The sequence below is a fragment of the Ceratotherium simum genome, chromosome 16, assembly GCF_057802395.1.
Source record: "Ceratotherium simum simum isolate JZ-2026a chromosome 16, ASM5780239v1, whole genome shotgun sequence".
Taxonomy (NCBI): Eukaryota; Metazoa; Chordata; class Mammalia; order Perissodactyla; family Rhinocerotidae; genus Ceratotherium; species Ceratotherium simum.
In genome coordinates, this window is record NC_141915.1 from 56,173,477 (window position 1) to 56,186,704 (window position 13,228).

General features: G+C 56.3%; 1 protein-coding gene across 8 annotated transcripts in view; it reads left to right on the forward strand.

Moving 5' to 3' along the window:
- Window positions 1–228: 228 nt before the first annotated feature.
- LLGL2 (LLGL scribble cell polarity complex component 2) overlaps window positions 229–13,228 on the forward strand; it is a 43,422-nt gene continuing 30,422 nt past the window's right edge. For 6 of the 8 annotated variants that reach the window (XM_004432758.3, XM_087441591.1, XM_087441593.1 and 3 more), the window contains exons 1-2: window positions 230–355; window positions 11,521–11,615. In XM_004432758.3, the coding sequence (XP_004432815.1) occupies window positions 11,541–11,615 (75 nt within the window). In that variant the 5' untranslated portion in view covers window positions 230–355; window positions 11,521–11,540. Of the gene's footprint in view, window positions 356–394; window positions 1,175–11,520; window positions 11,616–13,228 lie in introns of those variants that run through there. The other 2 variants (XM_087441596.1, XM_087441590.1) reach the window with 2 other exon arrangements.

Consider the following 13,228-nt stretch of genomic DNA (forward strand, 5'->3'; position numbering starts at 1 on the left):
CCCGCCCCCGCGCTCCTCAGGGCCGCGGATTGGCCCGAGCGCGGCCCTCGCCCCCCGAGCGCGCCCTAGCTGCGCCCTCGCTGCGCCCCCGCCCGGTCTGCGTAGGGCTGCGGGGGGCGCGGCCGGGGCGGGGCCGGAGGCGGGCCCCTGGGGCTGGCGCGCGGGGTTCCGCGGCTCCGGCCGGCTCGCCCTTTATGTAAATAGCGGCGGCCCCGCCCCCCGTTCGCCGCGCCGGAGGTGAGCAGGAAGGAGACAGCCGCCCAGCAGCCCGTGGGCCGGCGGCTGAGTGAGCGGAGCCGGCGGCGGGCGCCGAGGGACGCCGAGGCCTCGGGCGGGGGCCGGCCTGGGGTTCCAGGTGAGGCGCGGGCCGGGACCCACCTAGCCGGGCCCGCCCTTCAGGACGCCCGCCACTGGGGGCGGAGAGGCAGGAGAGGGCCAGGACTCCCGGCTTCCCCGGGTCTGTCGGGGAGGGCTGCGCCCAGGTCAGCCCGCCGCCCTGGATCCCGTCGCTCCTCTTGTCTGGGAGAAAGACACCTGTGCAAAGTGCAGCTGGAAACTTTTCTCTGCCCGATCCGCCCGTGTTTACAGAATTAGGAGTTCGCGTTTGAACAACAGTGTTGGCTTTGGGGAGCAGGGAAACAGGTGCTCGGCCCGGCTGTGTACGGGGGTCACTGCGGGCGGAGACGCGGTCCCTGGGCCGCGGGCGCCAAGTGCAAGGCGCCTGGCCGGGGAGGCCGGCGGCGCACGTCTCCAGTGGCCCTCTCTCAGCGAGCAGTGGCAGGAGCGCGTTACCTCGGCGGCTTAGTCCCTGCCCCTGCCATCTGGGCCCTCTCCCTGGCGGCCTTTTGTGCCTCCTAATCCTCGGACGCAGGAAGCCCGCGGGAGGGACTTCGGTCTCGGGTCCTTTCTCCGCCTCGGGCGGCTTCGGACACCTTAGGGGACGGTATGGAGACCCCAGTCTATTTTCCACGACAACAGAGGCGGAGTTGCGTTGTGGTACGTTGGGACTTGGCGAGGAGTAGAAAATTCTGTCTTGCCAAGAAAGTGTGCAAAGTCTGCTCTTGGTTTGCTCCTGCTGGACCGTTGGTGGACACACTGAGCTTTGGCTGTGGGGAGAATTGACTGTAACCAGGGGAGCTGTGGTGTGGCCCCCTGAGGCTCTCATCTGAGACAGGTGAGCTTTGGGTGAGGTGGGCGGGGCCGCGACTCAGCGCCCCTTCCCATGGGAATCCATGTGCCAGATGCAGGGCAGCTTAACCTGGGCTCTAGGGACCCTCTGCAGAGTTTTTGACTGAAGGTTCTGTCAGGCTGCAGAGGAGGGGAACTGGGAGGGAATGAGTGTGTCGGCGAGACGAGAAGCCCCAGGTGGGAAGAACAGGGCAGCAGTGTAGAAGAGCTGTGGCCCAGCACAGGGAAAGCCAAGGTCAGAAGTGGCTCTTGAGGAAGACAGTCTGGGTCTGTGTGAGCTGAGGCGTGGGAAGGGTCCTGGGAGATATGGTCCAATTTCTTTATTTTATGGACGGGGAATTCGGATTTGGTTTTCGTGCCCACAGTGCTCACTTATGGCAGTCAGGACTCAGACCCAGCTCCGGGGGCTCTGACCAGGGCTCACTCCTGTTTTCTGGTTAGACTGGGCCAGTCTCTTTGGGGCCCACTAGATAGTGTTTCCAGGGTCTGAGGTCATTCTGCATCCCTAGTGTTTTTTGAGGCAATGGAGTATCCCCTTCGACGGCAGATTAATATAATTTTAATAACTTAGTAACTTTTTAATACACAATTGCATTAAAAGGAAAAAAAGGCCTATAATCCCAGATGACCCCTGTTTGTTTAAAAAATAAAAAAGTTAATAGAGCCCATAGCAGGGAAAAGGAAACATTTAGGAATTATAAAATAAGAGGAAAAAACTTCTCTGTCTGGCCTCATCGTCTTTTTCCTCAAACATAGTTTATTATGTTTTAGTGTCTTTCCAGACATCAGGTATAGCTTTGAATTGGGCCTTGCTGATTTCTTGCTGCATGACCTTGGCTCAGTCACTTAACCGTGCCAAGCCTCAGCGAGCCTTGTTTTTACAGACGTTGACAGGATGAAAACTGTCATGAATACGTGTGGCCTGGCACCTAGCCGGCTGGCACCAGGTGAGGGTGAGCTTCTTCCCCATGAAGCATAAAAAGAATAGTCACTTTCAGGCCTTTGGGCACACGCCTGGGCCTTTTGGATGTGCCTGATGGATTGTGAGGGAATTTGGCTTCTCTGACCAGAAATCAGCCAAGAGGTCATGATTTTTGAAAGCCTCTGGAAGTCAAAACTTTTAAAACAAGGACGTTGCTCCTTGAGAGTAGGGGGTGCAGAGGTAGAGGACAGTGGCCTCTCCGAACCTCACCTTGTGTTTCAGGGGACCTGGGTACTTCCTTGCTCCTTGAAAGAGCCAGGAGTGAGGCCTGATGGCCAGACTCCAGCCGGGGGTCTTTCCTGGGAGGGAGGGGGTGTAGAGTCGGATCTGCTCTGGGGAGGGCTTGGCTATATACACTCTGCACCCTGTTAGGGGGGAGCACATTCCTGTGCTGCTCTGCTGTCCTTAAGGAAATTTTCTGGGAACTTCATAAGTGCTTCCTTTTAACCTCATTTAGGAAAGGGGTGTCCTCTCCTGCCAGGACTTCCTGGCCCCAGGAGCCTCTCTCCCCTAGAGAAAGTGGTGCATGGAGCTGGAAAGTTTGGAGCCTCTGCCATCCGTCTTTGACCACCTGTCTACCCATTGGAGACACTGACCATCCAGGGCAAGAGTCTCCAGGAGCAATGTGGGGTTTCCTGAAGGGTTAGTGAGCCTTCCTGGCCCTTCCCGATGTGTCAGAGGCAGCTGTTGAGACACCTGAGTTAGGGGCCAGGGTGGAGGCCCAAGAGGCCAATCAATGATCCTTGCTCCTAGGTTGGCTGCCTTGAGCAGCACTGGCCGCCTGGACTTACTTATCCTGAGTATTCAGCTCTGAGAAGCCTTCTTATCTCCTTCAGGCAATATTACTATCAGGGCTCCTCCTGGGTTGAGGCATGCCAGGTCTGTTTGGCAGCTTTGTTTTCCCCGGTGCAGGAGCAGTTTGCAGGGAGAAGTGGGGTATGGGGCAGGAGATGGGCATCCCCCAGTGGGGCCACCAGTACTGCTTGCCCTTTTCCAGCCCTGGCTCCTGAGGGTTCCCCAGGAGACCCTCCCCTCCCTGTGCCCTGTCATCATGGGGCTGTGCCCAGCTCCCTTTGGGGTGACCTCCCGTCCTCACCCTGCCTCTCAGAGGAGACTGGTACTTTGAAGAGTCACCTGCTCCTTCCCCTTCCCAGGAACCACAGTGAATTCTTGAGCTAGGAGAGGCTCCTCTGGGCGTGGGGACAGGGAAGCTGCTAGGTACCTGACTCTACCCTTCAGGAATTCAGCACGCTGGAGCCTTCTCTCGAGACACCTGACTCAGTGTTCCCAGGGTTTGACGAGAGGGACATCTGGGCACAGGAATATTTAACTCTAGTAAATAATATTTTTCTTGGATTTTCCTTGCCAAGGAGCTGGGTGTCCTGGCGCCTCAGGCTGAGGCAGGGCCTACTAGATACCCCCAGCAGGGAGCCAGGCATGATGTCCACATGGCCCTGGCCTTGGCTAGAGACTTGAAAACAGGGTGGGGAAGTTCCCTGAGGGGCCCTGTGGGGCCCAACCCAGTGCTCTTAGGGGTCAGTGGCTCCGAACTGGAGAAGACCTTTGCCTAGTTGATCCCCATTCAGTCCTAGCTGTTTGTTCATTCATTCAACAAGTGTTTACTGGTGCCCCTGCGTGCCCGGCGTGGTTAGACACCAGGCATAATCCTTACACAAAGCAAAGCTCTCTGCCATCACAGAACTCACATTCTAAAGGATGGGAAGTATAAGCGACAGAAAATATGTGTAAGTAGGGGCCAGCCCCGTGGCGTAGTGGTTAAGTTCGCACGCTCTGCTTTGGCGGCCTGGGATTTGCGGGTTCAGACCCTGGGCACGGACATATGCATTGCTTATCAAGCCACGCTGTGGCGGCGTCCCATATAAAGTAGAGGAAGTTGGGTACAGATGTTAGCCCAGGGCCAATCTTCCTCAGCAAAAAAGAGGAAGTTTGGCAACAGATGTTAGCTAAAGGCTAATCTTCCACAGAAAAAAGAAAATATGTGTAAGTAATAAATAATGTGTTAAAGGTGACACGAGCTACAGAGTAAGAACTAAAGCAGGGGATTGGGACCCATGTGGTGGGGGGCGGGTTGCAACTTTAAAAGGTGGTCAAAGTGACCCTCAACCAGAAGGTCATATGTGGGCATAGACTTGCAGGAGGTAAGGGAGTTCTTTAAATAAGATTTGAGTGCCTCCTATGTGTCAGGGCACTAAGCACTGGGGATACAACCATGGATAGGACAGCATGGTCCCTTCCTCCTGGAGCTGACATCTTCTGGAAGCTCTTTGGGACAGCTGTTCAAGTTTTGAGGTGAGTAGGGGGGCATGGAGTGGGACTTGATAGGATGAGTCAGGCAGCCTACCCACCTCCACCCCAGGCAAGTTGTCCACCTTCTCCCAGAATGGCTTTGCTTTTCCTTGTGCTTGGCTACATCCCATCTATCACTCCCCTGGAGAGAGTCTGGTGTTGGGTTCAAGAAAGGGACTGAGGCCCCCAGGAGGGGATGTGTTCGCCGGATGCATGCATTCCAACTTCCTACCCTATCCTCACCCCACCCCATCCTCATGGCCTGGGGGAGGGAAACCCTGCAGGAGCCTTGGGTGTGGCAGGAGGGCCCTCCCAGGGTTGTGGGACTGGCTTGTGGTTCCTTAGGATGGACAGTACAGGAATGGAGGGGGATGGCCACTGACCTGGACCCAACCGGGGAGAGTGAGATCAGGCTCTGGCTGCTGACCCCAGGTGATGCCATTCAGCCTGTTGTTGGCCAACGCCTTTGTCCTGGGAGGGAGGCTTGAACTGAGCTGAAGGGTCTGCAGTCAGGTTGGAGGTCAGATTGGGACTTGGACTCTTACTAGCTGCTTGGGCTTGATAGCTCTCAGAATCAGTTGTTTCATAGGTAGTTGTAAGAATTACATGAGATGATGCATGTAAAGTGCTTAAAGTAGCATCTGGCCGTAGTTCACTCTCAATCCCTTTTGTTACCTAACAACAGCAGTGACGATGGTTCTCTGGTTCCCCCCTCCTCTCTGTCTGTGTTCTCCTAGTCCCACCTCCATGGAGGTGCCCTTTCAGCCAAGGTTTGGTTGCTAAGCTGCTGGCCAGGGGCCTGCCTGGTGCCTCTGGGAGATTGGGTTTCCCAGGGCAACATGGGTGCTTGCAAAGCAGCCTTGGGCATCTGAGTTGGCACGGACAGAAGCCGGAGGGGTCAGCAGCTGGCCCAGTCTCTTAGAGTCCTGCCCTACCACTCCCCTCAGTAGGAGGTGCAGGGGCGTACCCACACCCATCAGCTGAGAGGCCAAAGCCACACACAGCTCTCACACAGGATGTTGGGGAAGGAAGGGCAGCTTCTTCAGCAGCAGCAGGCTGCAGGGAACACGAGCAGAGTGATGAGAGGAGAGCTTGGGACGCAACCTCATGCTGTGTGTGCTTCTGGAGATCATGAACAGAGCGAGACTGAGTGTGGTTTCAGGAGCCTTCTCTCTCTTGGGTTGAAGAGGTCCAGAGCTCTGCTGCTGGATGTAGCCTTTCCCAGCAGATCAATGGAACTGCCCAGGCTGTTGAGGGACCTTCTGGGGGCTGGCCCATCACACACCTCCAGGACAGACGGGCTGGCTCGGCATGGCCAAGCCTTGGTCTCCTGGGGATGGATTAGCCCAGGCACCCCAAACAGTGCCAGTGTGGGACAAGCAGTCTGGTCTAGGAACTCCCTTCTTCCTCCCCGGGGCACAATCAGATCTTCTGCTTAGAGCAAGGGGCCCAAGACAAGCCCACTCCCATTCAGTTATTCCTCCTCTGCCTCCACTGGTCTCTTTACTTGAGCTCCTGAGATACAGGGGTAGGAGCAGGGTCTGGGCAGGGGATGGCCAAGGAAGACGGGGTATGAATTTGCTGGGCTGTTGCCAAGTAGACAGCTCTCCTGTTTTTTTCCAGAGTGAGCATCGGAGCGTGGGGAGCCCCATCCTAGGCCCAGCATGTTTTGCTGGCTGGCAGCAGTGTTGAATGGTTGGAGTGGTGAGAAGGGGAGGAAATGGCCAGGTCAGCTGCCCACAGGGAGCTCTCAGGCTAGTGCCACACACAAGGCACATTTTCTGTGGAAAATGAGTGAGGATCAGCCACGGGTCAGCAAGCTCCCAGCCTTAAACCCTGAGTGCCCGCCCTCAAGGAAACAGAGAGCAGGGCAGAGCAGAGAGGGCAGCTTGGAGTTTGGTCTGGTCACAGACAGAGGATGTGACGGGCAGGACAGAGACCAAGGTTGGGCAATCTTTAGAAGTTGGGGGGGCAGAGAAGGTGTTTCTTCTTAGGAAGCCCCTCTCTCAGGGGTCATGCTCTAGACAGGTGGCATCCCCAGTGCAAGACCCTTGGAGCTCCTTACATCGCCAGTGACTTTGCTCCAGACCCTCTTAGCATCGGATCTGGGGGGCTTCTCAGCTTGGGGGCTCCTGAACTGGTCTCTTCTCCCACATCCCTCGTGGCATAGTAGAAGTGGCACTGAAGGGTACAGCACCCAAGAGTTTGCCAAACCCCCTCACAGGCCCTCCTGTTGAAGCTCATGACAGCCCCGCCCGGTCATAGCCTGTGAAGTAGTACTGGCCTTTTACCCCAGGCCCCTGAAGCCCAAGGTCACACAGCTAGTTCCACCCGTCTGTCTACTCCCTGCCTCTGCACCCATTTGGTGTCCATAGGGGGAAGCCTCTCCCTTACTTGGGAGGAGATAACGTGGCTGGAGGGGAACCCAGCCCCGAGAGAGCAAGAGCGATCCTACCAGTAGGACTGAGTGCCTACTGTCTGCTTAGGGCCACCCTCACTCCCTTCTCCCATGTGATCCTCTTATCTACCCTCCCTGGGTGGGAAGTAAACCAAAAGAAGAAAAAAACTCACAGCTAATCCCATAACCCTTCTAGTCTGTTGTCTACTATGTAAATATTTTTAGTAGATTCTACCTGACACTTGGATACATCGTACATATGCTTACATGTCATTAGTCTTCTGCCCTTTTAAGGACTGTGTGCCTTCCATCATGGCGCCAAGCACACTTCACCTGCCCCCTGTCATTGGCCGCTCAGGTTGCTTCTGATTTTTCCCAGTGGCTTAATGACCAGCACAACAAGGCTGGGGAGAACATTTGTGGAGCTAGATGGGTGCCCACGGGTGTCCATGGTGGTTGTGGTAGACCACTTTAGTATAAGGTGCAGTCAAGTGCTGAGGGATGGACTAGCCTACAGAGGGCCAAGCAGAGGTGTGGGGGAGGGGGAGGCAGACCACATCAGGGCCCTGCTCAGGACTGTCAGTGGGTTCCCAGTGGGGTCAAACTAAGCTCTTTGCTGTGGCCCGCCAGGTGCCCCCTTTCCAACCCACTTCATCTTGCCCCCCCGTCTTCATCCTCCTGGAACCTGCAAGCTTGTTCCGTCTGCCTGACACGCCCTGCCCCCGAAACTTACCACTTCCTTTCATTCAGGTCTGGGTGGAGATGTCACCACCTCTGTTCATTCATTCACCATGCACTTGGGTGCTGTTACCCGGCCCCAGTAACAGTGCCACAGTGACAAAGAGGGCAGAAGTCCCTGAGTAAAAATAAGGAAACTTATCCTTGTGGAGGTTGCATAGGTAATAAACAAGATTAGTAAGTAAGCTCTTCCATCGTGACTCGTGCTAAGGAGCACAGCAAAGCCAGGAAGCAGGAGAGAGAATGTCAGGGGAGGGACATTTGAGTAGAGGCGAGGGAGGGAAGCATGTGAGGATCTGGAGGAAAAGCATCCCAGGCTGATGGGACAGCGAATGCACGGCCCCTGTGCGGAATGTTCACCGAGACCTTCCCACCACCAAACCTGGGCGCTCTATCTTAGCATCTTTATTTTCTTGTTGGCCCTGATCTCTATCTGAAACCCTCCTGCTGACTGATTTGTGTACTTGTGAGTCATCGCTCTCTCCCCTGCGACGATATAGCTTGGGGAAGTAGGGATCTTGTCTGTCTGTCACTACTGTATCCCCCGTCCTGGGCCAGCGTCTGCCCTGTGCCAAGCCCTGTGGCATTGCTTGCGCTCCTCCCAGCACACCTATGTGGGAGGGAGTGCGTCCCCCTTTACAGACGAGCTCGTTGAGCCTGGCGGAGCTGCCTTGGGAGGCCACCCAGCTTAGAGGGGCTGAGCTGTGGTGGTTGAGCCCTGGCTGTTGGCACGGAGCCCTGGGCTCTTTCTCTTATGTCCCCTGCCCACCTCCCCACCCCCCAGGAGTGGGCTGAGTAGGTAGAATCTGTTCCACACCAGGAAGCTCCAGGCCCGGGTTCCTGAGTCTTCTCCTCAGAGACCCTGCTTGTCTAGGGTGAGTGGAGCTGAGGGTTTGCCTGGAGGTGAGTCCAGCCAGGCCCAGACCTGTCATCCCTTCAACAGGGGGTGGAACTTTTTTTATGCCTTGACCTGGGTAGTTATTTCTATATTGAGAGCTACACTGAAGGGCTGGTTGGAGTGAAGAGCAGATGCTGTGGCTGCCCTACCTCGGTCCTGGCTCCATCACCCCATGCCAGTGGGGTCCCAGCCCCCTGTGGAGTGAGCAGCAGGTCCATGCGAGGCTACCCAGCCCTGCCCAGCTAGGCCTCGCCAGCACCCCGCAAGCAGCAGCCAGGCCCCAGGCCCCAAACTGCTTGGTTGGCTCTGAGCTGAAGGCATATGGGAGTGTGTGTGTCTGCACGTGTCCGTGCCTTTTAACAGCAGGGGTGTAATTAGGCATCCTCTGCCCTGTCATATCTATCCTTTGCTGCCTCCCAGAGCCCTTAGATTTGGATGTTCGCCAGACCTGGGGTCAAATCGGAGTTCTGCTGGTTCCTCCTTGGTGACCTTTGACGAGTTGCCCCATCTCTGTGGTCTTCATTTCCTCATCTGCCAACTGGGGATATTCCACTCACCCTCCAGGGAGGCTTGTGGAAGGGGAACGATCATCTGCTCGTTCACAAGCACACACAGAAGTGCAAAGGAAAGGAGGGGTCAGGACGTGTACCAGCACACTTCTGTGCCTACCCCTGGGCGGTGGAATTTAGGGAGGATTGTCTGCTCCAGATTGTTTGCTTTTTCTACAATGAGTACAGATTACTTGAGCAAAATGTTTAAAAAGTAATAAAAATAACACGCAAGGGTCAGGTATAGTGCCAGGGCACACAGCAGGTGCTCCGAAGGGCATTCTGGTGTATGGAGTGTCCTCTCTGCCTTCCTGAGTGGGCGTCTCCCACCCCTCTCCACGTCCTGTCTCCCTCCTTCCTACTCGTACCTCCTGCCCCTGGGACTGTGCAGTGTCGCCCTTGAGCTTGTGTGGGTCCTTGATACAGATGACCCTGTGCCCTCTTGTCCCCACCCCACGGCCTGCACAGGTCCTGCAGGGCAGAGCCCAAGTTGGCCTCTCCCTGGGTCCGCAGACCCCTCTCCTCCTCCTCCAGGGCGTCACTCTCAGCTTCCTCTGACTTATGACCCAGTGACCTAGGCCCAGGCAGGGAGAGTGAGCACCCCAGGAGCCTGGAACAGCCGATTTATGAGCTTGGCCCTCCCCCACGGCTGGAATGTGAGGCCGCCGGCTCAGCTATTTGTCCAGGAGGCTGAGGTTGGTCCCTGCAGGCCCGGGAGTCTGTTTTCACTCCCAGTCCCAGGAGCCTCCAGGACTTTCCTGTGTTTGTTCCGTGAACCCTCTGCAGGGCCTCGGGTCAAGTGGGTACCTGGGAATTTCCTGACTATCTGCTGTTCCATGGGGAAGTGGGGTGCCCTGCTCTGGCTCCCCCAAAATGTGAAGACAAACCCCTCGTATCCACCCCTCCTCCTCCCACAAGTGGCGGACATTTCGGTTTCCCCAGAAGGTGAAGGCCCTCTGAGGGCTGGTCCCCGCCTGTTCCCAGCTGAGGTGGTGTTTGGATTGCCCCGGGGTGTGTGTCTCTGCGGAGTTGTGTGTCTCTGTGGAGTGGGGCGACCCCCTCCTGGCATGGCAAGCCCTCCGTTGCTCTACCAGAAGACACCTCCCAATGCATATGCCTCCAGGGAGCCCCTAGTCTTTGACCACACAGGATCCTTTATATGCAAAGTCCTGGCCTGGTGGTTAATTTTTGTCACCTCCCAGGAAATCAGAAACTTCAGGGTATCCTTAGGTCTGAGCTTAAATACCTTCTTCTGCCATAGGACACCCCCAGATCTGGACCAGGTGCCCCCCTGTGGCTCCCCATCAGAGCACTCAGCACATTGCACTCTCCTGTCTTTACCTGCCCCAACCCCAGAGTAAGCTCCTCCAAGGTGGGGACCGACTCTGCTTCCTTCCCTGTATAGTGTAGTGTGGAATGAACAGCCATTTCCAAGGTGGGCCTGAGCCCCTGCATTTTCAAGGACAGGCCTTGGTATCCTGTGGTCAGTGGGAGGCTGAGTTACTGCCGGACGCCGGAAGCTGGAGCACAGATGATCCTTCCCCCTTCCCCCAAAGATGATCCAGAAATAGTTTCCGCTTGGATTGGGAATGCATTGTACGGTGGGTGGACAGTTTTTGGGCCTTGAGCTGGTTTCTTTATTGGAAGTAGATTTCTTCTCCTGATTAGCCTCCACCTGGGCTCATGGGAAAGGGAGCCTTTCTGAGCGCACCCCATCAGGCTAAGAAGCCTGGGGCTAGGGCTGTGGCTACAGAGACCCCAGCAGCCTTGTGCGGTGGACCCAGTTCCACCCTGACTGCGTGCTCTGCATGCTCATCCACTCAGGTTCCTGATGGCTGTGGCTGGTGGAAGTTAGAAGGTAAAGTCTACCCAGGTGTGCTGACTCCCCAAGAGATTTCTGCTGGGCCCTGGCCTGGAATTGCCACCTGCTCTCCCGTGGCCCCATCTTGGTTCTGGCCTGGGAGCCCTGGTGGACAGCCTTTGCATTCCCATCTTCCAGCCAGCTCTGGAGAGAAAGGCTTGTGAAGTTTCCCTTTCTGTTTAGCTACAGTTTTATGGTTTTTCAGAAAACAGGTTAACAGTTAAGCTAATTAGCCTCAGGGCCTCTTGCCTCCTGGCTCCTATAAAGCTGGGCGAATGGCTTCCTCCCCCAGCTTCTCCCACTGGCTTTATAAGGCCACAGGTGGCCAGGAGCAAGCGTTAGAGCATTAACCAGCCCCAGGCCTCCAGGTACAGAGGTCCCTCCTGTTCCCTTTCAAGGACCTGCACACCACCAATGGAGTGAGGGTGCACTGGGCAGTGGATGGTAAAGCTGGCCTGGCCCAGGGGCAGCCACCTGCTGGACCTGTGGACAGAAGCCAGTGGCTGCCTGGGCTTGGCCAAGCGGTGATTGGGTGCCAGGAGGGGTAGGGCTGTGTGTCTGCCTCACCCTGGTGGTCAACAACTCTTCCCTTTTCCCTAGGGGGCTGCAAACTAAGCAAGATGAGGCGGTTCCTGAGGTCGGGACATGACCCTGCGCGGGAGAGGCTCAAGCGGGACCTCTTCCAGTTTAACAAGGTAAGGGAAAGCCGAGAGATGGCCAGGTGTTTAGGGCAGGCACGATGCTATCAACCTCCCCGCAGGCTGGGGCTGGGGGCACTTGGGTTGCCTTTACCTGGATTAAGGTACTTACTTGGCACTGCCTGCAATGCCTCATGGGAATCTGACCTTGGAAATGGGGTCTGGTTAGAGGGATTTCCTGGGAAAGGGCAGTGGGATGCCCAGGAGTTGGGACTCTTTGTCCCAAGTCTCTCACTGGCTTTGTGACCTCTGCAAGTCACTCCGCCTCTTCTAGCCTCAGTTTCCCCACCTGTAAAATGAGGATAAAACACTCTGCCCTGGCTACCTCCTCACAGGGTTGTTGGGGAGGCTTAGAGACGGAAAGATGAAAGGACCAGCAAGGTATAATAATGCTCCTTTGATGCCAGGGCCCTTGGGCCTGGGGCTACAGACCATGGCTGTTCCTTCTCTCTTCAAATTTCCCCCAAAGGAAAATGCAGCTGTCCCTGCAGGCAGCTACACGATTCCTTCTGGCAGGCTTCAGGCCTGGGTGAGTGGGAAGAGGTGCCTGGGAGAATATGCCAGGGTTGGCATTGGACTACCCCAACCCCACACCTGCTCCTAAGGCCCCCGAAGCCAGAGTGACCTGTCACCCGAGATCACAGGGAGAGTCGCAGAAGCTCCACGGGGCTTCCCCAAGGGGGCTGGTGCCTGAGACGGCCAGAGCTGGCCTGTAAATGGGAGGAACACGGCGTGATTTATTAGCTCTGTGGCCACCTAGCAATCTGCAGCCTCTGCAGCTGTTTTGGGATAATTAGCCTCTCTTACTTCTGCTTTGATCTAGGCCCTGGGCCACCATGCCCAGGCTTCCCTCTGCCCCAGAAAGTGGACTGCAGGAAGTGGAGCGCCATGATGTTCTTCCCCTCAGGGATCCAGGGACCCCTCCAGGAGGTGCTGATGGGTGGGAGTTCAAATCCAGATTAACCACTTAGAGGCTAGGTGACCCTGTGCCTGTCACCCACAGCATAGGCTTGTTACGAGGATTACATGAAATTAGATCATTTAAGTGCTAGGCATAGTGGTCCAGGAACCTTAGCTGTTGTTTTCAGGGGCTGCCTTCCAGGAAGGAAGAGCTCCCTGTGGCTTGTTCAAGGTGGGTCAGGGTCCCAACATGCCCTGCTGTTTTCCTCTGATTTTCTTGACCTGTAAGAGATGTCAGCAATGGAGCTCTGCTATGAGGCCACTCACTTCTGGGATCAGGGCTTCCCTAAATGAACACCTCCTCCCACTGGCAGAAGGAAGCTGTGAGCAGGGCTTTGGGGCCTTGGGAAATGGGGCGCAGGTGTTAGAAATGAGGGAACTCAGGACTCCAGGGGCCTGCCACCTTTGCTCCCAAGGGAACTGCCCATGGGTGCTCAGTGTGGGTCTCAGAACCTCAGCACCCGCTGGGGGACCTGGGTGACCCCCATGCACCTCCATTGCCCTGATGACACTGAGATCTCACATCCCGAAAAGGTGGCCAATTCCAGTGGAAACCGGATCAACAGGCTCAGCAAAGAGGGATGAACCCCTGCCCCAAGTTTTTCCGACTGTGCAGCGGGGTGGAGCTGGGGTAGAAGAGTCTACACCCC